The sequence below is a fragment of the Peromyscus maniculatus genome, chromosome 6 (genome assembly GCF_049852395.1).
Source record: "Peromyscus maniculatus bairdii isolate BWxNUB_F1_BW_parent chromosome 6, HU_Pman_BW_mat_3.1, whole genome shotgun sequence".
In the NCBI taxonomy this organism is placed as follows: Eukaryota; Metazoa; Chordata; class Mammalia; order Rodentia; family Cricetidae; genus Peromyscus; species Peromyscus maniculatus.
The window spans coordinates 69,288,158-69,313,175 of NC_134857.1; the positions used below are offsets into that span (position 1 = coordinate 69,288,158).

The window sequence follows — 25,018 nt, forward strand, 5'->3', positions numbered from 1 at the left end:
AATTGATTTATCTCCTTCCACCTTGTGTGGGTCCCAGGAGTTGAATTCAGGTCATCAGGCCCTGTTGCAGTTTTCTGTATTGAACCTTCTCACTGCCATCTAGAATACCAGATTTGTAAAAAAAAAAAAAATAAAGAAAGAAAGAATAATTTTTATCTTGGCAGAACAAAAATCTTGCTGAAGTCCTTTGTGTTGCAAAACTTTTTAAAGAGAGAAGGGATGAAAAGATGTCTGAGAATATCAGTGTGTGTGGGCACTACTGGGTGCCCTGTGTTCTTGTCTTAGTAGATAAAGTGTCCCATACAGGAACGAACAAGGGAATCAGCTTGGTTCAGCTCCTGTTAGGCAATGTTAGGTTGAAAGGACTGGAAACTTGAGGGAGTCAAGTCAGAGAAGAAGATCTCTGCTCTGTATAAAAATGGATTTATACACTTTTGTGAAACTCTTTGGACCTTGGGTTGTACTGATCACAGATTTTTTTTTTCTTTTTTCTTCTCTAACAGCCAGTGAATTTCCCTGTTTGCCAAAGCAAGTTGCTTGGATCCTGGCCACAAACAAGGTTTTTATGTATCCAGAGCTTCTTCCAATATGTTCACTGAAGGCAAATAATCCTCGGGATAAGATCATCTTTACCAAGGCTGAGGACAAGTGAGTTTACTGTGAGGATGAAAAGAATGCATTGTCGAAAGACAAGACAGTTGCTTTTGAGAAGCATAGGTGAAATAAGATGTGCATGATAAGGACACAGACCAAAGAAAAGCCGTGTAGATGGACAGAGTTTCCGCAGTGTCTTTTGCAGGACATGCCACACATGTTGTGGTTAAAACTCTTTATTATTATTGTCTCATTTTATGTATAATGGTGTTTGGCCTGCTTGTATGTGTGTGCCCCATGTGCAAAGCAGTGCCCACAGAGGCCAACAAAGGGAGTTGGATTCCCTGGAGCTGGAGTTCTGCACTGTGGTGAGTCACCATGTGGATGCTGTTCTCTGACCCTGGGTCCTCTGGAAGAGTGGGCTGTGCTCCTAAGCCCTGAGCCCTCTCTCCAGCCCTCCACACACATTTGTGAAGCATTTAAAGGCATTGTTTAACCTTTGGTTTATTGTAAGCCAATCTTGTAGAGGTACTGAAAGCAGATCTTCAGAGTAAGAAGTTTCTACCCTATTGTCCTCCAGCCCAAAGACAATGGTTCTTGTTTGTTTTACCCTCTTGGCCTTTTAGTTTCTGACCCTCCTCCTCCCTCCTAAATGGTGGAAATACAGATGTGAGCCATTAGCCCGGTGTTTGTGGTGCTGGGTGTTAAAACTCTGGGCTTCATGTTGCTAGGAACTGTATGAGTTACTGCCTCGGCTCTCTCATGGCATTCTGATAGAGCTTCAGTAATTTAAATAATTTTATAATTAGGTTTTTCAAAAACACAAGGCCTTGTCAGGGGCTGGTGCACACGCCTTTAATCCTTGCACTTGGGAGGAAGAGACAGGTGGATCTATGAGTTTGAGTCCAGCCTGGTCTGTCTAGCAGGTTCCAGGACAGCCAAGGCTATGCAGAGAAATCTTCTCGTGAAAGACAAAACAACAAAACAGAAAGAAAAATTAGGACTTCAAATTGTCATTTTATTCTTTGATTTATTCATTATTATTGTGTGAGGCAGACCCTTCTGTATCCATCATAGAACTTGAAAAGGTCATGTTACTCAACATAGCCTTGAACTTTGAATCCTCTTGCCTCTACATCCTAAGAACAGGGTTTTGTTTGTTTGTTTGTTTGTTTGTTTGTTTTTGGTAGTAGGGTTTTGCTTTCTTGTTTTGTTTTGTTTGCGAGGAGGGATGCAGCAGTGTTTTTGTGTAGCACATGTTGGCTTCCAGCTTAAAGCAGTGCTCCTCCCTCCCCGCCTCCCCAGGGTTTGATGCAGGAGTGTGCCGTCAGGCAAGCACTGTAACCCATGAGTTAGTTACATTACAGCCCTTGTTTGTTGATACAGGGTTGTGCCATGAACCCAGACTGGTCTTGACCCTGTCGTCTCCTGCCTCAGCCTCCTGGGTGTTGAGAGTGTACTTGTGGCTGTTTTTGTGTCTTCCGTGTTTTTAATCCCAAGGCCTCACCAAGGATGTTTGTGCAAAGAACTTAAAGAAATTTTATTTTAACAGTGCTTGGGATTAATCCAGGGTCTTGCCTGTGCCATTGATCCCTGTGTGTTTGGTTCTTAAAACACTCAGTACTCTGTAAATGCCTGAAGGTATAGAAAGCCTTGTGAAGCATGAGCAGTTTGGAGAGCTCTTTTGAAGAAAGGTCTGTGAAGTTAGGTTGTATCATTGCTTCTCTCTCAGTCTGTTAGCTTTAGGACTGAAGCACTTCGAAGGCACTGAGTTCCCTAAACCTCTAATCAGCAAGTACCTTGTAACTTGTAAGACCGCTCACCAGCTGACGGTGAGGATCAAGAACCTCAACCAGAACAGAGCTCCTAACAACGTGATTAAAGTGAGTGTTTGCTGCAAGCTCCCCTGTGCCTCCTGCAGAGGAGCTGGACCCAGCCCTTCTCCTCCTCTCAGCCCTCAGGGAAGGCAGGGACCCCTCCCAAAGAAGGCTGCAGTAAAGGACAATTCCTCCCACTGTGTTAGGTCCGTCCTGCTCTTTCCTTTGTAAGACACTGATCCATTAATTTGCTCTGGAGTACCTTCACCTTAGCCTCTCTTACGGATATTTCCTGAGTAAGAGATTATACAAGTCCTCGCTCCTTCTAGCCATATTGTGTCTCCTTACTCTAACCTTCTCAGGGAGACAGAACTGTGTTTGTAAACCTCCACAGTGCTGCTTTCTCTGGGGTTTTGAAAGATTTGTTCTGTTTTTTCATTAAGCATGTGTCTGTGTGTGGGTGTGTGCAAGTGTGTGCAGTGGCCCCAAGCCCCTAAGCTGTAGTCATGTGTCCCTGTGAGCCACCTGACATGGGTGCATGTGTGCTGGGAACTGAACTGGGTCTTCTATCAGAGCAGGAGCTCTTAACTACCCAGCCCCCTCTCCAGCTGCCAGTCTGCTCTCCATTAGACATTGATGCCAAGGTTATGCAGAGGATCCTTAGGAGTTCAGTGAGCCAGGTGTGGTGTTGCGGCCCTGATCACTGCACCCAGGGGACGGAGACTCTGGAATTGCTGTGAGTTTAGGACTCTCCAGGGCTCCATAACAATACCCTAGTTAAACAGAGAAAAGTAGAAAAAGAAACAAAGGAGAAAAGATTTAAGTGGTTTAAAGAGTTAGGCATTTTTTTGAGGCTTTAGTTATGAAAGTGTTTGATCCCTTTCCCTTGTGACCCACAGTTCTGGAAGGTGGTGAGCTTACCCCTTGTTATATAGCAGGTCTATAACCGACTTCTTGTGGATTTGGGTGTAGATCTAATTTAATAACCTCAGTAATGGACTCCTGCCTTCCTCCCTCTCCCTGCTTCTGCCTCCCTCCTTCCTCCCCTTCCCTCTTTCCTCCTTCATAGGTAGGAGTGGAGCAATCATTAAACCATATCCCCAGTTCTCCTTATTTATACATTTACTTAACGTGTGTGTGTGTTTCAGATTTGTTTTTTTATGTCTGTTGTCTGCCTGAGTGTATGTGCACCATGTGTATGCCTGTGGGGATCATGGGAACTTGGATCTATTAACTGTGGTTACAGGTGGGTATGAGCTGCCCAGTGTGGGTTTTTGAAAGTAAACCCAGGTCCTTGGTGAGAGCAGCAAGCACTTTCAATTGTTGAACTGTCTGTCCAGCCCCTCATTGTTTTGTTTTATTTAAATCACACTTATTTACCTGGGGAGGGGCATGTGCACACATGAGGTCAGAGGACAACTTGAGAAAGTCTTTTCTTCCTTCTACAATATGAACTCAGTTTCTCATGCTCAAGTCAGTTGCCTGTCCCATTTATTCTTTTATATTTATTCATTTGTTTGTTTATTTGAGATGGGATCTCTTTGTGTAGCTCTGGCTGTCCTGGAGCTTGCTATGTGGGCCAGGCTGGTCTTGAACTTACTGAGTTCCACCTGCCTTTGCCTTCCAAGTGCTAGGGTTAAAGGTGTCTGTCACCACCTCCAGCCATTTCCTTTGGAAATGAAACTGTCGCAGTCTTCCCCTTCCTCTCCCCCTGGGATCACAGCTGTGCACCCTTGTGCTTGCTTTAAGTGGCTTTTCCACTTCACACTGCCACTTGCTGAAGAGTAGCTTCTGTGTAAGGTGAGGGGTACGCTCTGTGTGCTGGAGCAACTGAGTGTGTGTGTGTGTGTGTGTGTGTGTGTGTGTGTGTGTGTGTCTAACAGCTCTGGCTGTTCTGGAACTCACTTTGTAGACTAGGCTGGCCTAGATCTCATAGAGATCCACCTGCCTCTGCCTACCTCATGCTGGGATAATTTTGAGTCTTAGTGGTAATCAGAATGGATAATTGTGTTTGGAGATCGAACATTTTGAAATCTTCATTAATTAGAGATACTTTGTTTGAAATGCAGAAATACATAGCATTTACACCTGATATTTTTTGCGTGTGAAACCATCAACCACCCCATTTCCCAGTCTGAAAGAATATGACTTATGATTTGTGTTTTCATGCCTAGTTTTATAAGAAGACCAAACAGCTGCCAGTTCTGATGAGGTGCTGTGAAGAGACCCAGCCACAGCAGTGGAAGCCTCCCGTAGAGAAGGAGGAACACCGGCTCCCATTCTGGTTAAAGGTCTGTCCATCCTTCCACGTCTGTGTGAGGCAGAAGACCCGAAAAGTTCCTGTGGAGTTAAATGATAATTTCCCAAAGTAAATTCAGGAAGAGTGTTTATACTTGGGATGTGGTTTTCCTAGAACATTGATGCCTGGAAAAACCCTTCATGGGATTATATATTGAGGTTGTCTTCCACTAATCCTCAGAATCCAGAAAGCTCATTTTACTTTCTCCTAAATTCTGACATGTGCTAGAGCACAGTGTTCTTATTTCCTGCAGGCCAGTGTACAGTCCATTCAGGATGAACTTCGGAAAACAGCTGAAGGCGTTGAGGAAGGAGCAACTGTGCCCAGAGCCACAGAAGCCGGCACAGATCAGCACTTAGAGAAAGCCTGCCCTGAATTGGGGAGTGAAACTCGATACCCACTGCTGATGCCCAAGGGCGTAGTCCTCAAGTTGAAGCCAGGATCCAAGCGTTTCTCTAGAAAGGCTTGGCGACAGAAGCGGCCATTGGTCCAGAAGCCCCTTCTTATCCAGCCCAGCCCCTGTGTTCAGCCTGGATTCAACCCAGGGAAATTAGCAACCTGGTCAACTCCATCAGAAGTCCCTCCAGGCAATAGGGTGGTCCAGATTCCCCATCTGATCCAGCCAGCCACTGTCCTACAGCCCCTTCCTGGTTTCTCTTCAGTGGCCGTCAGCGGAGAACATAGTTTTGAATCTTCTGCAGCACTGCCTACTATGCCCTCCGGTCCTGAAGCCAGGACCAACTTCCCCCTGTCGGAGTCTCAGTCACCAATGCCTTCTTCCTCTGCACCCAAGATAATGCTACCCTCACTGGCTCCTTCGAAATTTCGAAAGCCATATGTGAGGCGGAAGCCTACAAGAAGAAAAGGAACCAAGGTTTCTCCCTGTGTGAAAGCTGCCCCCATCATCCACCCCACACCTGTCATCTTCACGGTTCCTGCCGCCACAGTGAAGGTGGTAAGCCTACCCAGTGGATGTAATGTGATCCAGCCTGTTAATGCCGCCATGGCCCCGAATCCCCAGACCATTCCCATCACCACTCTCCTTGTTAATCCTACTTCCTTCCCCTGTCCGTTAAATCAGCCCCTCGTGGCCTCCTCCATCTCCCCCTTAATTGTTTCGAGCAATCCTCTGACACTTCCTGTACCATCTGTTCCTGAAGATAAGGTCCAAGTGAACTTGGATATTGCTGAAGGGAAAAATGCTCCTCAAAACCCTGACTCCACGTCAAATTCCCAGGAACTAACTCCTCTCTGTGCTACTGTCTTCTCCAAAGAGGATCCTAGGCCATGGTGTTCTTCATCAGGTATGGAAAGCCAAGAAACATCCTCAGAATCCAGTGCCTGTGGCTGGGCTATTGTGAAAACAGAAAACCAGGAAGCATCCTCAGAATCGAGTTCCTGTGGCTGGACAGGTGTGAAAAATGAAGAGGATGGGCAAGCTTTAGAGCCATTGCCTTTGAGTCTCCAGTTATCTCTGAACTCCACATCGAAGGATTTAGAAGAAATGGTCAAGATGGAAGCTGAGGATCGTGTGGAGGAAATGTCCAGTACCTTCCCCGAGCAGGACATTGGTGAGAAAGTGAAAGAAGAATACTCTATGGAATTAGACCGTGGCTCCCCTCAGGAGAAGCCGAGTAGTGCTAGAGAGCGGAGGAGAGAAGCAGTGGTGCAGACAGAGGAGACCCGAGCAGCTTCGTCCCTTTCCGTGTCCCAAGAGCCGCCTGATGAGGGGAGTCCAAGCGGAGAGGCAAGCAGAGGTTTGCCCAGAGATACTCCGTCCTCCGTGGAGCAGGAGACGGTGCTCAGCAGGCCTCCAGGGAAGGCTGAGGACTCGGCCATTGCAGACAGTCAGTCTGTAGGGACCCCGGCAGGACCAGACACTGGAGGAGAGAAAGACGGGCCTGAGGAAGAAGAGGAGGAGGACTTTGATGACCTCACCCAAGATGAAGAAGATGAACTGTCGTCGGCTTCGGAGGAGTCCGTGCTTTCTGTCCCGGAGCTCCAGGTGAGAGCCAGAGTAGTTGTAAATGTGGGGACTCAGTGGAAAGTTCCCTGCGTGTGGGAGTCACAAAGTGGGATTTGACTTTTGAATGCGTATGGCACATCATTTAGGAGGCTTGTGCGAAGTGCTTGACTCACTTGCCATACTTTGTTTTTTATTTTTACATTTATTCTTTTATTTGCGTGGGTACGTGCATGACATGTGTGTAGAGGTCCGAGGAGCAGGAGGAGGTGGTTATCTCCTTCCATCACGTGGGTCCCGGGCATTGAGCTAGACTGTCAGGCTTGGCAGCCCTTGTCTGCAACCTGCTGACCCATTTCCCTGACCCCCCCCCCTTTTTAAATAATTTATTCATGTTTGTGTGCATTGGTGTTTTGCCTGCATGTCTGTCTGTGTGAGGGTGGCAGGTCAGGAGTTACAGACAGTTGTATGGGTCACGTTAGAGGAAAGCCATCTTGAGGAAGTAGGGCAGCCTTTCAAAGGCATGTTGTGCTGCCTGTCCTGCCTCAGTTTCCTCAGGTTTCTCCTCTAATTCAGGGTGGTGGCCCTGGCTCCCTTACATCCTCCTGACACTGCTCCTGTCCTTTGGCCTTCTGTGAGCTGCTAGGAGCCCTTATGAACATTCTGTGGGGTGCTTTTAGGAGACTATGGAGAAACTGACTTGGCTGGCTTCTGAAAGGAGCATGAGTCAGGAGGGTGAGTCTGAGGAGGAGAATTCCCAAGAGGAGAACTCTGAGCCAGAAGAAGAGGAGGAAGAGGAGGCCGAAGGGATGGAAGCCTTGCAGAAGGAGGATGAAGTGAACGATGAAGCAGTTGGAGATGCTGCTGAGAAGCCCCCTTCTACCTCGGCCTCACCCAAGACTGCTCCAGAAGTGGAGAGCAGCATAAGCCCCGCAGGTGAGTGCAGCCGACCTCTCGGAGGACAGGTTTCCCTTGGGTGCGCATGGTGTGCAGCTGACGGGAGCCAGAAGGCTCCAGGGAGGAGTCTTTCTCTCCTGCAGCTTTCCTTCCCCCAGACAGACAGACTAGGGCGGTTCCTTTGAAAACCAAGAGACAGGAAGTTAGAATCCCACCAACCCTTCGTGTACATGAAGCTGCTCAGTGTTTCAGTTGTGGTTCCTGCCTCTTGTGTGCTGAGGCTGTGAGCTGTTCACTCTCTTGGTCACTCCTTCACCTTCTTTTCTGTCTTTGGAGGCAGCGTCGTATGTCCAGCTCAGGTCATGTTTTTTTCTTAATCTACCTCTCTGCCATCGTAGGTGTGGCCCTCACACTTGCATTCACCTTTTTTTCAAGCTACAGTAACAGTGTCTTCTGGTCTCCCAGTGACTTTTGGCGTTCTTGTTGCACACTGGGAGTCATGCAGTGGAAGCAGAGTTGTTCTGTCTCACACATTCCTAGACACTCTTCACCCTACTTGTGCCGTGGTTGAGCTGGATTGATGGGTCGCACTGCGGAGGATCGCATGGTTGCTCGGATTGAGAAAGACTCTTTTTCACATGTACTCCTAGGAGAGAGCATCAAAGCTGCTGGAAAAGGCCGAAGCAACCATCGGGCTCGAAACAGACGTGGAAGTCGGGCTCGGGCTAGCAAGGACACCTCCAAGCTGTTGTTGTTGTATGACGAGGACATTCTCGATCGAGACCCACTCAGGGAGCAGAAGGACCTGGCCTTTGCACAGGCTTACCTCACCAGGGTAGGCAATACAGCTGCTATTCCTGCCTTTCTGTATGCATGTGGCTGCTGCTTTGGGGGCAGATATTTTGAATGGAAATTTGTAACTAAGGCTGGAGCTCAGTAGTAAAGTTTTTGTCTAGTATGGACAAGCCTGCCCCAACACAACCCAAACCAAAATTTTTCCCTACATTCACAATAGTTTTTGTCTCTGCCTTACTTGCTGGCAATTGCCACAGAGTTCTCTGAGAGCCTTGAAAGGAGACCTACAAGAGTTCAGCCGTATTTTCAGGGATGGTTGTCAGTGCCCCATCCGCATCCCATCTCTCTTTCACCCAGGGATTAGGAGAACGTGATACTGCTTTCCCCAGTGCCAAGCTGTGACTTCACAGATTGGGCTGAGAGAGGACCTTTAGTGAACATTTAGTGAAAAGAACGGTGGCTGGTATGCAGCCTGGAGAGCTGATCTCAAGGGAGTGTACTTGATCTTTTGTGGTCTCTTGGTACCCTGTGTATCTTCCTTCTCAGTTAATAACCCAGCAAAATGAGGTACTTGGGGCGATCAGCATGCTGCTGCTGCTACTACTATCTGTTATTATTTTATTAACATTCACAGCTCTGGCATTATGTACCTTGGTATGACCCATATTAGAATTCATATACAAAACTACTCTTAATCTGCTTAAATCAGGGGCTCAAGTCAGGAAGGTAAGCTTAGCAATCCCAAGTTTTGTGGCTCTAATCTCAAGAAAGTAAAGGTTGTCCAGTTGCTCCTTTGAGAAAGGGAAGTCTGCCTTGCTGCTTCTTCTGTGTCTTTGTTAACCTGGGGTGAGGGGAGAGCCTCTGCATGAGATAACTCTGACCGTGACACCTTCTCCCTTGCCCGTGCTTGTTCTGGATGCCCACAGAAGGGATGTTGACTATTTGAAGTCTTGTATGTAGGTACGAGAGGCTCTCCAGCATGTCCCTGGCAAGTATGAAGATTTCCTTCAGGTGATCTATGAATTTGAGTCAAGTGCCCAGAGGCAGACTGCTGTGGATCTTTATAAAAGCTTGCAAACCCTACTCCAAGACTGGCCTCAGCTCTTGAAGGACTTTGCTGCTTTCCTGCTCCCTGAGCAAGCCCTGTCCTGTGGACTAGTAAGTAACTGGGCATAGACCGCAGAGCAGACTGGGTCAGCAGACAGGCTTGACTGCAGTCAGGCCACAGCATTCCAGTCTTCTGATTGTTTCACTCACCCTCACCCCATTTCCTGTAGTCTTCTTAGGCCTTTCTTGTTCAGTTCTAACCTCCTGTCATTTCCAAGGTGTTCTCTGTAGTAACCGCAGAGACTTCCGTAGTCACATGCCTCCCCCCTTCCTCTCTAGGGAAAAGTACCCGTTTTGATTCTTCTTTTTCTTTTTTCGTTTTCTTTTTTTCCCCTTTTTTTTGAGACAGGGTCTCTCTGTATAACCTTGGCTGGCCTGGAACTCACTATATGGACTAGGCTAGCCTTGGACTCAGAGATGCTCTTGCCTCTGCCTCTCAATTGCTGGGATTAAAGGTGTGCACCACTATGTCCCAGCTCCTCTCCTCTTACTAAATATTTTTTGAGTGTCAGGGAAAGACATAGTTACTACGACTGTAGCAGCTAAAAAATATGAAGATTTCTTTTTTTTTTTTTTTTTTTTTTTGGTTTTTCGAGACAGGGTTTCTCTGTGTAGCTTTGTGCCTTTTCCTGGAACTCACTTGGTAGCCCAGGCTGGCCTTGAACTCACAGAGATCCGCCCGGCGAAGATTTCTTTTAAGAACTTTCATTTTCATGAATAAAGTTTGTTAAAATATATAGATTTATAAAAATAGTCACGTATGTAGTACATGATCCTTTATGGTGATAATACCGCACAGAACACTAGAGTAAAAAAGACAGCAGTCAGGAAGCTGAGGGAGAAGGATTGCTGTTGATTCGTTGTCAGCCTAGGAGTCTTACTTTTTCAAGATCTTGGGGTGCATAAAGAATCCTCTTCTAAGCCAGGCGGTGGTGGTGCATGCCTTTTTTTTTTTTTTTTTTTTCTTTGTGCACACCTTTAATCCCAGCACTTGGGAGGCAGAGCCAGGCGGATCTCTGTGAGTTTGAGGCCAGCCTGGGCTACAGAGCGAGATCCAGGACAGGCACCAAAGCTACACAGAGAAACCCTGTCTTGAAAAGAAAAAAAAAAAAGAATCCTTGTCTAAAAAAAAAAGTTGAAGACTGCATTGAAATGGAGGAAATGCGTGTTAGGCATGGTGACCCCTACGTACTGTCCTTGTACTTGGAAGACAGAGGCAGGATGGGAAGGAAGAAGGGAGGGAGAGGAAGGGAAAGAGGGAGAGAGAAAACAGAGCAGGAGTCCTAGACTTCTTGTTCCAGTTGGTAGAATTTGGAGTGAAGGCCCGGGTGGTGGTGGCCCACACCTTTAATCCCAGCACTTGGGAGTCAGAGGCAGGCGGATCTCTGTGAGTTTGAGGCCAGCCTGGTCTATAGACAGAGATCCAGGACAGGCTCTAAAACTACACAGAGAAACCCTGTGTCCAAAAACCAAAAACCAAAAACCAAAAAAAAAAGAAAGAAAAAAAAAAGAAGCTGGAGTGAAGGGAATCATGACAATATTCTGATAGATTTGTGCTCATTCGATGGTGGGTTAATTGTGAATAAAATGTCCACCTTCCCTCTGGCATTATTGTGAGGGCTAATGAACATTATATGCACAAATAGACTTGTAAACTGTGAAGTTCCTACTTGAGTTTGAGGATCTGATTTTATAGTCCATAAAATAAAACAACAAATATCTTGAGATATAGTGATCTCTTTTACTTGTTTGTCTGAGACGAGTCTCACTGTGTACCCCAGGCTGACCTTGAACTCAGAATCCTCCTGTCTCAGTCTCTTACTATTACTTGAGAAATACTTATCTATTGAGTCATTCCTTTACATCTTAATTCCTTGGGTTGATAATTCCCAGGATCCCACAGTGGGGCGTTAGGGTTTTAACTAGAATTCTGTCATAACCAGCGCCTCTGGCCTGTTGTTCTTCGTTCTTCTCAGCTGTGTCCTGACTCTTTCTCGTCTTCCTTCTGTTCTGGTAGTTTGAGGAGCAGCAGGCTTTTGAGAAGAGTCGCAGGTTCCTTCGGCAGCTGGAGATATGCTTTGCAGAGAACCCCTCTCAGCACCAGAAGATCATCAAGGTCCTGCAAGGCTGTGCAGACTGTCTTCCTCAGGACACCACGGAGGTACTCTGTCCTGCGTCCTGCCCATTTGTTTTTCCCTTAGCTCTATTTATGTGTATGAGTGTTTTATGTGCATGTATACATACATAACCAGGCCTGGTGCCCGTACAAGTTAGAAGAGGCATTGGATTCCTTGGGAGTTGAGTTACAGATGGTTGTGAGCTACCATGTGGTGCTGGGAACCTAACCCAGGTCCTCTGCAAGAACAGTAGGTGCTCCTAACAGCTGAGCCGTCTCTGGCCCCCTTGTCTGCTTCTTTTCCTCTCTGCCTAATGTAGTCCGTATCTTTTCCCTCTGGAAAAGTACCATAAACGAAGGCCGAAAGAATGTTTTCTACTTAGCTCCAGTAGGAAGCACAGGAACATGGAGGAATAGCCGCAGGAATCCAGAGCCCGACTGACCCTCACAAGCTCTGTAGGGCCATCAGTACACCGGGAAGGGATTTTGAAGAAAGTGGATGGGGAAAGCTCTGGACTTGACTCCTCATTTTGCTTCTTCAGGAATGGAAAGTGCTGTCATTGGGAATTGCATTTCTGATCAATACTTTCCCTCCCCACCTCACTCACACCCCTCTAAGCGAGCAAGCAGGGAAATGCTTGAGAATTCTTGGCTATCAAAGAAAAGGACCCTTCCAAGCAGTAGTGGCACATGCCTTTAATCTCAGCATGCAGGAAGCAGAGGCAGGTGGATCTCTGTGAGTTTGAGGCCAGCCTGGTCTACAGAGAGTTCCAGGACAGCCAGGGCTACACAAAGAAAGTCTGTCTCAAAAAAATTAGAATGAGCCAGTAAGATGGCTTAGCTGATAAAGTTATTTGCTGCTAAGCCTAACTTACGTGTTTATCTAATTTTTATTTGTCAATAAAAACTTGGGAGTCAGATATTGGGGTAATGACCTGAATGACCAGAGAAGCAGCAGAAAAGCAACCAGTGACCTCCTATCTCTCCTTCCTCTATCCAAAAAGGCTGAGACCCTCTCTAAGCCCTGTGCTACTACTTCCTGTCTCTCTATCATCAGTCCTCCCAAACCTCTATGGTTAATTTTGGTCAGCTAGTAGCTAGTTCTGCCCTCTGATTCAAAACAAACTTTATTGTCAGCCTTGGGAATGTCAGAATGCAATCAAAATATCACAACGATCTAAATTCAATACCTAGGACTCCTATGAAAACAGACTCTAACTTTCATATGTATGTACTGGCCTGTGTGCACTTACTGCCAACACCTGAAGACCTGAGTTTGATCCCTGGAAACCACATGTTAGAAGGAAAGAACTTATCCCTAGAACTTGTCCTTTGACTCCCAAAGGTGTGCTGTGGCATGGGTTCATCCACACAGACAGACACACACACATACACCAAACAAAGAAATAAATATGTGTAATCTAAAAATAAGAGAGTTAAAAGAAAAACAAAAAACCTTGACCCCATGTAGTAGGCAGACTGTGGGTTCCATATGGGACTGGTTTGAGTGAAGTCTAGGAAGATTCTCCATCATTAGCCTTCCCAACTCTCTTCAGCTCAAGACCCAGATGTGGCAGCTCCTCAAAGGCCATGACCACCTGCAGGATGAGTTCTCCATCTTTTTTGATCATCTGCGCCCAGCAGCTAGCCGGATGGGTGACTTTGAAGAGATCAATTGGACTGAAGAAAAAGAGTATGAGGTACAGGCCCTGAGGTTATCCAGGGGAAGGCTGTCTGCTGGAGGGGTTGGTCCAGTCTGCTTTAGTGCCTACAATTCTTGTTTAGTTTGATGGCTTTGAAGAAGTGATCCTCCCTGATGTGGAAGAGGAAGAGGAGCCTGTCAAGGTGTCCACAGCCTCAAAGAGCAAGAGGAGGAAAGAGATTGGGGTCCAGAATCATGATAAGGTATACATGTTTCTGGGAAACACCTGCTTTTCATGAATCAAGCCTTGGATTAAACTCTGCATATATCCATGCTACATATAGGATAGCTCACAGTATTAAGATTGGAGATAATCATGGGTGAGACTGCTGTAAAGAACCCATGAGGCTTCGTTAGAAGGAATCATAGCCAGGGGTATTCCTGCAAGTTCAAAGCTAGCCTAGGCTATATGGTGATACCAGATTAAAAAAAAAAAAAAAGGGACAAAAAAAAGGGGCTGGAGAGATGGCTCAATGGTTAAGATCACTGATTGCTTTTCCAGAGGTCCTGAGTTCAATTCCCACCACCTATAATGAGATCTGGTGCTCTCTTCTGGCCTGCAGGGACACATGCAGGCAGAACACTATATACATAAAAAATAAATAAACAAATCTTCAGATAGTAGTTCATGCTTGCTTTTTTCCCTAGCTTAGAGCTGCCCTTTTTCTTACCTTTGGGTTTTAATTTTTCAGTTTTTGCCCATGGAAGGAAATAGAATCCTCTAATGATAAACATAGCAGTGTATTACTGTGTGGCAGCATGTAGATTATTAATTAGTGCGTATAATTGTCATAGTAATCCTGAGGAAGGTTTTATTTATATAATTAAAGTACAGAGAAGCTAATGTCAGAGTGACCTCTTCAAGTGTCCATCCTGGGACATAGACGTAGGGGACTTAGTTCCAGCTCTGGGGTCTGCTCACATTGAGCACAAAAGAGCCTTGGGTTAAGATGAGCAGTGGGTAAAGGTACTTGGCCAAGCCTGATGCCTAGAGTTTGGTCACCAAGACCCAGATGTTCTCTGTTCTCTGACTTCCATGCATGTGCTGTGACAAGCGTGTGCACAGATATAGTTAGAAAAATCGGTGTGTTAGTTTTAAAGAAAAGTGTGTGTAGGAATATATCCGTGTGCTTGCAGGTGACCACAGAGACCCCAAGAATGTGTAGGTTTCCTGTAGCTGAGGTAATGGTGGTTTATGCACCTCCTGATTTGGGGACTCCTGAACTCAAGTCCTATGCAAGAGCGGTACAGAACCGCTGCTCTTACTGATGCACCACTGCTTCCCCCAAGATCAGTCTATTTTTAAAGATATTATTATTATTATTATTATTATTATTATTATTATTATTATTTGAAATAGAGTCCCTATGTAGCCCTGGCCCTGGAACTATGTAGACCAGGTTGGCCTCAAAGTCAGAGATCTACATGCCTGTATTCTGAGTGCTGGGATTAAGGCATGGGCCACTATACCCAGCTTTTTTTTTTTTTTTTTTTTTTAATTTACATTTATATACTTTGTTGGGGTGGGGGCTACACATGTACCATGGAACATTTGTGAAAGTCAGAGGACAACTTGTAGGTATTTTCTCCTACCATTTGGGTACCAGGATTAAACTTAGGTCCTCAGGCCTGGCAGCAGGTTCCTTTAACCACTGAGCTATCTCACTAGCCCAAGAGGAAGTCTTTTTGTTGTTTTGGGTTTTTCTTGTTTTTTTGAGACAGACTTTCTTTGTGTAGCCCTGACTGTCCTGGATCTCACTCTGTAGATCAGGCTGGCCTCGAACTCAAGGGATGCACCTGCCTCTGCCTCCCAAGTGCTGGGATCCAAGGTGTGTCTTGGCTTATTAAGTGAAGAGTCACTATACAAAGCCCTGTAGAGAGCACATAAGAGGACAGAAAGTCAGTGAATGGGATCTCACTTTGGAGCTCTCCAGTGCATTTCCTCAAAATCTGTTTGACTTAAGTCTGCCCCAGGCCTGTGGGCTGCTGCTTCCTTTGGATCACTGTGGATTCTTTCAAGATTCATAGGAGGCTGACGTTGAGGGTGAGTCAGTGACCTCCAGGGTGATAAGATGGTACATTAGAAAAGAGTGAGTGGAAAGGGCATCTTCATAACTCAGGCCTTTCAACTCAGCTCTGTTTCTTGGTTCTGAAAATCCTAGTCAGCTAATCAAGCTGGGGTATCTTGTAGGAGACTGAATGGCCTGAAACGGCCAAGGACTGTTCCTGTCCCTGCCACGAGGGTGGCCCTGATTCTAGGCTGAAGAAAAGCAAGAGGAGAAATTGTCACTGCAGCAGCAAGGTGAGGAAGGGGCTTAGTGTGCTGGGGCTGCCTAGGCCGCACTGTGCAGGTGCTGGCCGGGTTTGTGCTGGTGGAGATTGGTGCCAGTGGGGTTGGTTTTTTGTTTTTTGTTTTTTTTTTTCTAAGATAGGGTCTCTCTACATAGCCCAGGCTGTCTTGGAACTCACTATGTAGATGAGGCTGCCTCAAACTCAAAGAAATCCTTCCTCTGCCTCTAAAGGTATGTGCCAACATGCCTGGTTAGATGCTGTTTTTCTTCTACAGATTTATGTCTTGAACTTAGAAAGTGAACACATGTATCAGATTATATGCGGTACACACACATGGGCACATATATAAAACAAAAGGACCCTTCTACAAACCCAAAATGGAGCCAGGTGCTTGGCCTGTAAGCTTAGCACTAAAGAGGTAGAAACAGGAAGATCAGGAGTTCAAGGTTATCCTCCACTACATAGCAAGTGTGAAACCAGCCTGGGATATAGAACACCCTCTCTCCAAACAAAATGAACAAAAGAAATGTCAGGGAGATTTTGCTGTTGTTTGTTTTTGTCTTCAGATAGTGGCTTATTACATAGCGCAAGTTGACTTCAGACTCACTGTCCTCCGGTCTCTGTGCTCTTAGCGTTGGGACTACTAGCATGAGTCACAGCAGTCAGTATGTGGTGCTGTGATCAATTCCAGGGCTCTTTGTATGGCAGGCAAGCACTCAACCAATTGAGCAACATCTCTCTCTACTCTAGTTTCTGGGTGGCAATAGTTAGTTTTAAAGACTTATTCATTGTGGATACAATGTTCTGTCTGCATGTATGTATGCCTGCATGCCAGAAGAGGGAGCCAGATCTCATTAAAGATGGTTGTGAGCCACCATGTGGTTGCTGGGGATTGAACTCAGGACCTCTGGAAGGGCAGCCAGTGCTCTTAACCACTGAGCCATCTCCCCAGCCCCGAGATAAGGTCTCTTGTAGCCATTGCTAGCCTCAAATTGACCATGTAGCCAGCTCACCTTGAATTCCTGCCTCCACTACTTAAGTGCTAGGATTACAGTTGCATTTTGCTTTTTAAATTATTTTTCTTTTCATTTTATGTGCATTGGTGTTTTGCCTGCATGTGTGTCTGTGTGAGGGTGTCAGATCCCCTGGCACTGGAGTTACAGACAGCTGTCAGCTGCCATGTGGGTGCTGGGAATTGAACGTCTGGAAGAGCAGACAGTGCTCTTAACCACTGAGCCACCTCTTAAGCCCCCTACAGTTACATTTTGCTTTTTAAAGAGAGTCTTTGATTTGAAGAAATTACAGTCCACACCTGTAATCATAGAACTTTGTAGGCATTGACAAGAAGCTGGGAACTAAGATCCTCTATAGCATGTTCCAGACAGCCAGGGCTAAAGACCCTGTCTTAAAGAAAACTAGTGGCTAAAGAGACAGTTCAGCAGTTAAGAACCGGCTGATCCTCTGAATAGGTGAGACAGTTGATTGGCTTGATTAGTTTAGGAGGCAACTAGGCAGTGGGACCAAGTCCTGTGCTCATTGCATGAGTTGGCTGTTTGAAACCTGGAGCTTATGCAGGGACACTTGGCTTAGTCTGGGAGGAAGGGACTGGACCTGCCTGGACTGAGTCTACCAGGTTGATCGCAGTCCTCAGGGGAGGATTTGCCCTGGAGGAGATGGGAATTTTTAACCTAGACAGTCCCCTTGCAGGTCTGTGACAGCAAATGCTGTAAGAGCAAGGAGCCCCTCGAGCTGGTGAGCAGTAGCCCCCTCCAAGAGGCCAGTTCGGTGCCTGGAAGTAAGGAAGCAGGACAAGGCAAGGACATGCTGGAAGAGGAAGCCCTAGAGGAGCAGAATACTGCAGCAACCCAGATTAGGACTGGCAAGGCCACCAGAAAGGGAGAGACACCCATTCCAGGTGAGTAACCTGACTACCACGCTAGGACTTCCCTCCTCCCTGCCAGCCTCATTTCTCTGCACTGCAGGCAGCCTGATGGGCCGGGCTGAGTGGCAGCCCCTTTTCCCCTTCATCTTTCCCTCCTAAAACCGTTAGGAAGCCTGGCAGTGGCGGCGCACACCTTTAATCCCAGTACTGGGGAAGAAGGGACAGGCGGGTCTCTGAGTTTCAGGCCAGCTTGGTCTACAGAGTGAGTTCCAGGAAAGCCAGGGCTAAATAGTGAGATCTTGTCTCAAAAATAACAAAACCAAGATTCCTGGCATCTTTTCCTAGTCTTGTTTGGTCCTTTGCTTGGCGGCTGCCCATTCCCTCCACCAGTCTTTCCAGTGGAACTATGTTCTGGTAGCTCACCAGACTTGTGGTTTTCAGTGTATACCTGACCCCCACCTTCCTCCTCTGCAGGGTCTACAGCAGGGAGTACTTTGCCCAACTCTGCAGAAGTGACTCTCATGGAGCAGCCCTTGGAGGGTCCAACGTTTTGTTCACAAGAGACTCCTCAGCTTCCTCCTCAGACTGGAGTTGTGCTCTCTGTTAGGAGAAACCAGGCTGGGCCTGACGTCTCCTGCCTTGGTACATCCACCATACTTCCTGAAGAGGGCGAGGACCAAAAGGCTGCTGCTAATTCAGAGACTACTGTGTCACTCCCAGACGAATCAGAAACCGAGACCCTGCCAGGCACTGTGGAGCTCCCTGCTTCCTCGAGGACCAGAGACGCAGGGAGAAGCTATGGGAAAGCAGGTTCACAGAGCTGGCTACTTGAGGGCAGAGTGGAGGCAAAGACCGAGCACACAGTGGCCTCTGTCTGTGGAACTTCCTCAGCAGTCACTCCTAAAGCCGCCAGAGGGGCCATGGCCGACGACGGTGGAACCCAAGGCAGGGGTCCAGAGGAGGCTGTGCCGAAAGCCTCCGAAGCCACCGTCTGCGCCAACAACAGCAAGGTCAGCTCCACCGGGGAGAAGGTTGTACTGTGGACAAGGTAGGTAAAGACGAGCTGTTTTTCAGAGTGTGACACAGATCCCAATGGGCCCTCAGGCCTGACTGTGCTGCCTGGGTTACAGGGAAGCTGACCGAGTGATTCTCACCATGTGCCAGGAGCAGGGCGCACAGCCTCACACCTTCAGCATTATCTCTCAGCGGCTGGGAAACAAGACCCCTGTGGAGGTGAGGCGGGAAGGGGCGTATGATGATGGGGGACAAAGGCGGCAAGAGGATGGGGCAACGGGGTTTACAGTCAGAAGGAGACAGGATTTTCACTGTGTCCCGGGCTACCCTAGAACAATGTGCACGAGGTTGGCCTTGAACTCAGTGATCCATCTGTCCCTCCCTCCTGACTGCTGCCCCCCCCCCCCCAAAAAAAAAAAAGGTTCTGGTTTTGTTGCTGGGGAAACTGTTTTGTCTGTGGCATTCTCCTAGCTGTACAGAAGACACACACTCTGTATAGTAGCGGGTGCCCAGTTCACCCTAAGAGACTGGAGCCGTGAGCACAACCTTTTCCTCTGCTAGGTCTCCCACCGCTTCCGAGAACTCATGCAGCTTTTCCACACAGCCTGTGAGGCCAGCTCTGAGGACGAGGATGATGCCACCAGCACTAGCAATGCAGACCAGCTCTCTGACCATGGGGACCTGCTGTCTGAAGAAGAGCTGGACGAGTGAGACCCTGGGAAGGTACGGGTGTCATCTGCCAGGACCAAACCAACAGCCTTCTGTAGGAGGGTGAACTTTGAACTCCTGTGGAGCTAACTAAGGACAGAGTCAGTCTGGAGATAGATAGCTCTGTGGCCTGTGTCTCTCAGGGACCTCAGTGAGGACCTTACAAACCAATCTGTAAATAGCACTGGAGGGGAATGGGCTTAGCTCCTTGTCTGGCGATCTCAGTGTTTTAAATATACAAATGCCTGGGTCATGCAGCAGGTTCCAACACACTGGGTTCCCGCACCCAGCAGCTTTTATTACAAATGACCTCCCTACTGCCCTCCCTGAACGTCAGTTGGAAAGGCTGTCCCCCTCCTGGTAACACTGGGCCAAGCTGTGTAAGTCCTGCAGCAGCTCTTCCATGTCATCCTGCTCCACCCCAGCATCCATGAAGCTAGCCCAGCGCCGCAGGTCAAGTCTGCTGAGCTCCTCCGCCAAATCTCCCAGGGTCTGGTGCAAGGATGAAGATGAGCGCAAGGCCCCAAACACAGGGATGCTCTGCACTGCTGCAGACGGAGAGAGAAGGGGCTGAGTGGACTGATCCTGCTCTAGCACTGGTAGACTGGCCGTGAAGTTCAGCAGGCGAGCAGGTTTGCCGTCTGGTGTGCCAGTAAGTACTCCAGAGCAGCTTGTAGCCGAGTGAGTAGAGGATGCTCAACTGTGAACTTTTCTTTAGCACTTTCAATTCACGAAGAGAAAAAGTAAAACTGCTCCCGTGTAGGGGGAGTGTTAATTTTCTTCATGTCTTACCTGCGCCCTTGGGGGGACCGTCCAGGGCCAGTCCCTTGTGACTTAAGCTTGAGAAGAGGCGTGGGTAAGGAGGGGCCACTCTGCAGGGGGTCAGCAGCAGATACGATGAGCTGCAGGTAGAGGGTGGTGATTCAGGGAGCAGGGAGGCAAAGGCTGCGGGTGCAAAAGCTGCAGGCAGCCTGCAGCAAAAGCCGAGTGCGATACTGACCTTAAAACTCTAGGATGGTGCTGTTGTAAATACTGGGCCAAGACTTCTTCTCCAGAGGCACAGGCATGGAGAGCGGAGGGCAGAGGCGTCCCTGGGTGGAGCTTGCTGCCAGAACAAAGCCAAACCCACATTTACTCTTTGGCTGCATGAGTGGGAGCCAGGAATTCTTACATTCTTGGACCATCAGTTCATCAGTCCAGGGCTTTTTGTTTTTTAACATGAGGCATTTATGGTGGTAGGAAGAAAGTGTCCCATTAGAATGCCTAGACATTAGGGAGACAAAGACATGAGCAAGTCTGACAAGGGCCTCTCAAGAACCCAGTCTTTACCTGGTATGGCTTGCTCTGTCTATACCTCTCAGCACCACTGACTGGGCAAAGCACCGACTTCCAGCAGAATGCCCACAAGCAGACAGTGGGGTCCATGGGGTGGCTCCTCCAAGCTGCACCAGGATGTCAGGAAGTGACTGCCCTGGAACCAGTGGGAAGGGGATGATTGCCTCTGCTGTCACCACCTAGAGACCAGGAGGGATCGGGTCACAGAGCCTTTCCTCACTCTGGCCCAGTCCCTTGGAAAGCTTCTCACCTTTCTCCCAGAGAAACTCAGCAGATCAGCCAAGTGAGCCATGGGAACCATGGAGGAGCGCAGGCGATAGGGAGCAGTGACCGTGTCCAGGGCTGTAGCCAGGATGGCGCTACAGTGCAAGGGCAGAGTGGCCTGTCAGGTGGGACAGGAGGGGAAGGAACACTGGGTCATCTGGTGTGGAAAAGCGTGGGGGTAAAGCAGCCAGCGCAGAGACCCAGGGAATGAAGTAAGGCTGTTTCTCCTGAGGCTGGACACACATGAGGCGCTAAAAGGTCAACTTCAAGCTGGGAACCCGACTAGGCATTAAAAATGCTTCCCAAGTATGTGCTGGGGTCCTAGGTTCAGTCCCTAGCAACACACGTGACAGGGGCTAGAGAGGAGGAGCAGAACCACAGTAAAGGGGCTGACACAAACCGAGCTTCGAGCCTTACGTCGTAGTGTAGGTAAGGGAAGTTGACAGGTGGCTTGGGTCGCAGGCCCAGGCTCCCTCCCAGGGATAAGGGACAGACAAAAGAGCTGTACCCAGTCAGGTTCACCAGACCAAATGCTGTGTTTAGGAGACGATAGATATTCTTCTGGGGCTCCTGGTAAAAGAAATGAGAGTTGATTGTCCACACACCTTCCTCAGGGGGGTCCTCTCCTTCCCACCAACTCCGCCGTTTGGCATCAGCTTCCACTCACCCCAAGATTGTAGGGCCCAGGGAGTAGACCCCACGTTATTACCCCCCGTCCTGCATACTCGTCCTGCAGCAGCTCTGCAGTCTTGGCACCCACTCCAGAGAAGCCATCGTGCAGGTCACACAGGATCTGGAAGCCCTGGAAAGATGAAGGCCAACAGGAAGTAGACTGCAGGATGAGAAGAGCTTTTGCCCCAGCATGCACCTGGCCTTAGAGCTACCTGCAAGTAGTCACATTCTTCCACATAGAAATGCAGCCTGTCCTCCAGCTCCTCCAGGTATCGGGGCTCCTTCAGGACACTCTCTCCTTGGCCAAAAGCCTCCAGCCGACCTGTTTCACTACCAGAAATCACCATGATAGCAGACTGGCCTGCCCTCAACGCCTCAGTCTGCTGTTTTGGGGGGGCGGGTGAGCCGGCTCCAGCCTCTGGAGTCCCCGTACCCGTCATGGTTGTACTTCTGGATCACACAGATGCTCCGCGGATGGAGATGCACTCTGAGGAAGTCTGACCAGACTCTGATGCTGTTCTCTAGGGATAAATGGGTTTGGATTTGTACCAGGGATGACTAGTGGGCAGCCATCCCCCAAGTCCCTGCTCTGTTCAGTCTCCAGCCTCAAGGGATAGCTCACCTTTGCCATTTTGGAGAGGTTTGGCCCTCCAGACACCATCAGTACTCAGAACTCCCTGGGAAGGGTGAGAAAACTGACATTCAGTTCTAGGAAGGTCTCCTGTATCCATGGGTTTATCTTATGTGTGCCCCTGTGAATTTATGTGCACCACAGGCATGAGGTGCCCAAAGCTGGAAGAGGAGTTAAATCCCCAGGAACTGGTTATAGGTTGTTGTAAACTGCCCAGCGGGCAAACTCGGGGTCCTCTGTACGAACAGCTTGGACTCTTAACCTCTGAGCCAGATTACAGGTTCCTGCCAGTTTAGAGCCAAAGCTGCTTTTTCCAAAAAACCGAGTGTTTCTAGGGCATTCACAGTGACTAGACTCCATCTTTTCTGCTCCACACAGCCCCTTAGCTTGCAGTAGGTTTACAGGTTTGGGGCAGAGCCCATCACCTCTGCGCTCAGAAGGTCCTGGAGGTTAGGGTTCTTTGGGTATGCTTCTTCTCTGTGTGTGGTGAGCTTTCCTTGCCTGAAAAAGAGTGGAGATTAAGCAAGAAGGTGTCCCTCTGATGATCTGTCCAGCCTTCTATGCACACACACCGGACCCCTCACCCCTCTCATACATCAGATACACACCATGCTACTGCAGCCTCTAGCTGCCGGTCCTTGTAGAGGGCTCCTTCTTCCTTTAGTGTGTTCAGACTGCCTGCACAGAAGGGAAAGAAGCAAAGCCTAGAGGATAATCTCCTCCCTCAGACTAACCTCACCACCTCCCAGGTGATGTGCTGTGGCAGTGTATATGGCACGTGGCAACTTTTTGTTGTGCTTTCGAGATGAGGTCTTCCTATGTATCCCTGAACGGTTTACACTGTGTAGACCAGGTTGGTCTTGAATGCTGGGATTAAAGGCGTGTCCAACCGCGCGGAGCAATGTGCTTGGCCTTTTAAAGCCTACTTGGAAATACGTTAGATGGGATGGGTAATCTGGACTCCATCTTTCTGTCAGTAGCTTAACTGTATACCGCCCATTCCAGAGCCAGCTCTAGAGTTGAACAGTCTCGCTCTCCAGCGTCCTCTGGGGGCTTGTCCCAGGTGTGGGTTCTCCTGTGAACTAATGCTAAGGGCCTCACACGCAAAACGACAAAACTTAGCCGAGCTCCGCCACCGCCTCACCTTTCAGATCCATGAGGATGAGTCGCGGCGTATAGGTTTCCTGGCCATGTAGCGTCCGACCGGTTCGGTACAGGACGTCCGGGCACAGCTCCCCCGGCGACTCTTCGCCATCGATCGAATATCTGAGCGCAGCATCCTGCAGGGTGCAGAGCGCTGAGCGGAGTGGGAAGGAGGGCCATGTACCTTCTGCGGGGAGCGCCGGGCCGCCGCTAGGGGACTGACCTGCTGGTTCCACCAGTGGGCCCCGACGAAACCCGCGAAATGTCCCAACTGCAGCGTGAGCACCTCGCGGGCCCCGCCCGCCATGCCGCCGTGGCTGCGCAGCACTGCACCGCCCCGGGCCTGGGCCCCCGGGGGCGGGTCAAGGGGGCGTGCCAGGGGCGGGCCCCGCGCCCTATTGGCGCTTGAGCACGTGCTCTCCCGTTGGCCACACGATTCGTTAGTCTCCGAGGCGCGGCTTACGCCCCGCCTCTTCCTCTCCTGGGTTGCCGGAAGCCGCTGCGTCCTTGCTGGTGTCATGCCATTCCCTATGGGCTTCCGTGGGCGCCTGTTTTGGCCAAGGTCATGGAAAGGTCTCTCTCCTGTTTCTGTCACTCTTCTCGCTGATGCCTCCCTCCCCTAGGTAATAATTCACGCGAGAAAAAACCTGACGAGGAACTCGACCCTCCTCTGAATCCTCCCACTCACCTCCTTTCCCCACCCCTAAGGTCCCAGCCTGGCAAAACCGGTGGCCATCTATCTGCTGCTGTTACGTTATGGAAAAGATTGGAGTCCCCTTTTTGCATGTACAGATGTTTCATTTGCACTGTTTTTATTTTCTTATTAATTTGATTTGTTATTTGAGTTATTTTGGGAGACAGGCCCACTGTGTAGACCCAGGCTGGCTTCAAACTCAGAGATCCTCAGGGCTCTGCTTCCCGAGTGCTGAGATTAAAGGCGGGTGCTACTAATAAGGCTGGGGACATTCTTTTATGTATTTATAAGTTTTTGGATATCCAGTTTGCAAAGAATTTCCAAGCCGCATGTGATGGCACAAACCTGTGATCCCTGTTTTTGGAAGTGGAGGGAGACCAGATCAATTCTTAGCTCCATATCTAGTTGAAGGTTCACTTGAGAGACCATGTCTAAAGTACAAAACAAACTCAAACTCAACAAATTATTATTCCCAATATCTTGCTTATGTTTTTTTTTGGGGGGGTAGGAGGTGGCTGTCTGGTATTTATAGCAGTAATTATTCTGAACATAAATCCACTGTTAGTAAAACCTATAGAAAATACTTGCCAGGTGGTGTTGGCGCACGCTTTTGATCCCAGCACTCTGGAGGCAGAGCCAGATGGATCTCTGTGAGTTCGAGGCCAGCCTGGTCTACAGAGCGAGATCCAGGACAGGCACCAAAGCTATACAGAGAAACCCTGTCTCGAGAAAAGAAAATACCTTCTATTGAACAGCATTTTGTCTTTATGACGATGACATCTGTTTTATGCTTTGGTGTGATCAGTTTTTAATATTTGTGTGCGGGTGTGTTCAACCCACAGCGTAAGTCAGAAGACAAGTGGAGGGAGTTGGTTCTGTGGTGCCGTGTGGGTCCTCAGGTTCAAACTCTGGTCTTAGCAGCAAGCTCTTCTTACATTGCGCCCCCTGCCTGGGCCCGTTTCTTTACTCATACTTACATTTTTATTTGGGGTTTGTCGTGAGAATTCCTTTTCTGGGAACATCTACTACTATATCCTGTACGTGTAAGAAATGTTGAATAACCATCTTTTCTTTCAAACTCAATTAAATAAAC

The 25,018-nt window shown here is 48.4% G+C and overlaps 2 protein-coding genes across 23 annotated transcripts in view; one reads left to right on the forward strand and one right to left on the reverse strand.

Moving 5' to 3' along the window:
- LOC102905243 (GON-4-like protein) overlaps positions 1-25,018 on the forward strand; it is a 142,519-nt gene that overhangs the window by 109,360 nt on the left and 8,141 nt on the right. For 10 of the 20 annotated variants that reach the window (XM_076573664.1, XM_076573666.1, XM_076573671.1 and 7 more), the window contains 15 exons: positions 504-648; positions 2,327-2,477; positions 4,586-4,702; positions 4,964-6,715; positions 7,354-7,609; positions 8,221-8,405; positions 9,326-9,523; positions 11,490-11,633; positions 13,145-13,288; positions 13,374-13,493; positions 15,482-15,592; positions 17,290-17,497; positions 17,939-18,512; positions 18,595-18,697; positions 19,040-19,966. In XM_076573664.1, the coding sequence (XP_076429779.1) occupies positions 504-648; positions 2,327-2,477; positions 4,586-4,702; positions 4,964-6,715; positions 7,354-7,609; positions 8,221-8,405; positions 9,326-9,523; positions 11,490-11,633; positions 13,145-13,288; positions 13,374-13,493; positions 15,482-15,592; positions 17,290-17,497; positions 17,939-18,512; positions 18,595-18,697; positions 19,040-19,189 (4,358 nt within the window). In that variant the 3' untranslated portion in view covers positions 19,190-19,966. Of the gene's footprint in view, positions 1-503; positions 649-2,326; positions 2,478-4,585; positions 4,703-4,963; positions 6,716-7,353; positions 7,610-8,220; positions 8,406-9,325; positions 9,524-11,489; positions 11,634-13,144; positions 13,289-13,373; positions 13,494-15,481; positions 15,593-17,289; positions 17,498-17,938; positions 18,513-18,594; positions 18,698-19,039; positions 19,967-25,018 lie in introns of those variants that run through there. The other 10 variants (XM_076573661.1, XM_076573662.1, XM_076573660.1 and 7 more) reach the window with 3 other exon arrangements.
- Positions 17,644-23,614, reverse strand: Msto1 (misato mitochondrial distribution and morphology regulator 1). Of its 3 annotated transcripts, XM_076573695.1 has the most exons (15): positions 23,455-23,614; positions 23,233-23,368; positions 22,697-22,766; positions 22,514-22,589; positions 22,080-22,134; positions 21,891-21,978; positions 21,670-21,787; positions 21,453-21,587; positions 21,203-21,355; positions 20,772-20,903; positions 20,516-20,700; positions 20,187-20,291; positions 19,979-20,088; positions 18,619-18,689; positions 17,644-18,501 (listed from the first exon to the last, which is right to left on the reverse strand). In XM_076573695.1, exons 1-14 carry the CDS (start codon positions 23,536-23,538, stop codon positions 18,667-18,669), a joined length of 1,470 nt encoding a protein of 489 aa, XP_076429810.1. In that variant the 5' UTR covers positions 23,539-23,614; the 3' UTR covers positions 17,644-18,501; positions 18,619-18,666. The 3 variants fall into 3 exon arrangements, with proteins under 3 accessions (XP_076429810.1, XP_006976425.1, XP_042135262.1); XM_006976363.4 differs by lacking the exons at positions 17,644-18,501; positions 18,619-18,689 and adding an exon at positions 19,449-19,734; XM_042279328.2 differs by lacking the exons at positions 17,644-18,501; positions 18,619-18,689 and adding an exon at positions 19,449-19,734 and having other exon boundaries at positions 21,670-21,779; positions 23,455-23,570.

What these genes read in the sequence shown, in the direction of transcription:
- Msto1 (XM_006976363.4), bottom strand. Translation starts at nt 23,538, where the DNA reads ATGGCGGGCGGGGCCCGCGAGGTGCTCACGCTGCAGTTGGGACATTTC. An exon ending in CATCCTCATGGATCTGAAAG is followed by an intron (nt 22,767 to 23,232) that starts GTGAGGCGGTGG and finishes CCTTCTGTGCAG; the next exon opens with GCAGTCTGAACACACTAAAG. An exon ending in CAGAAGTACAACCATGACGG is followed by an intron (nt 21,788 to 21,890) that starts GTACGGGGACTC and finishes GATTTCTGGTAG; the next exon opens with TGAAACAGGTCGGCTGGAGG.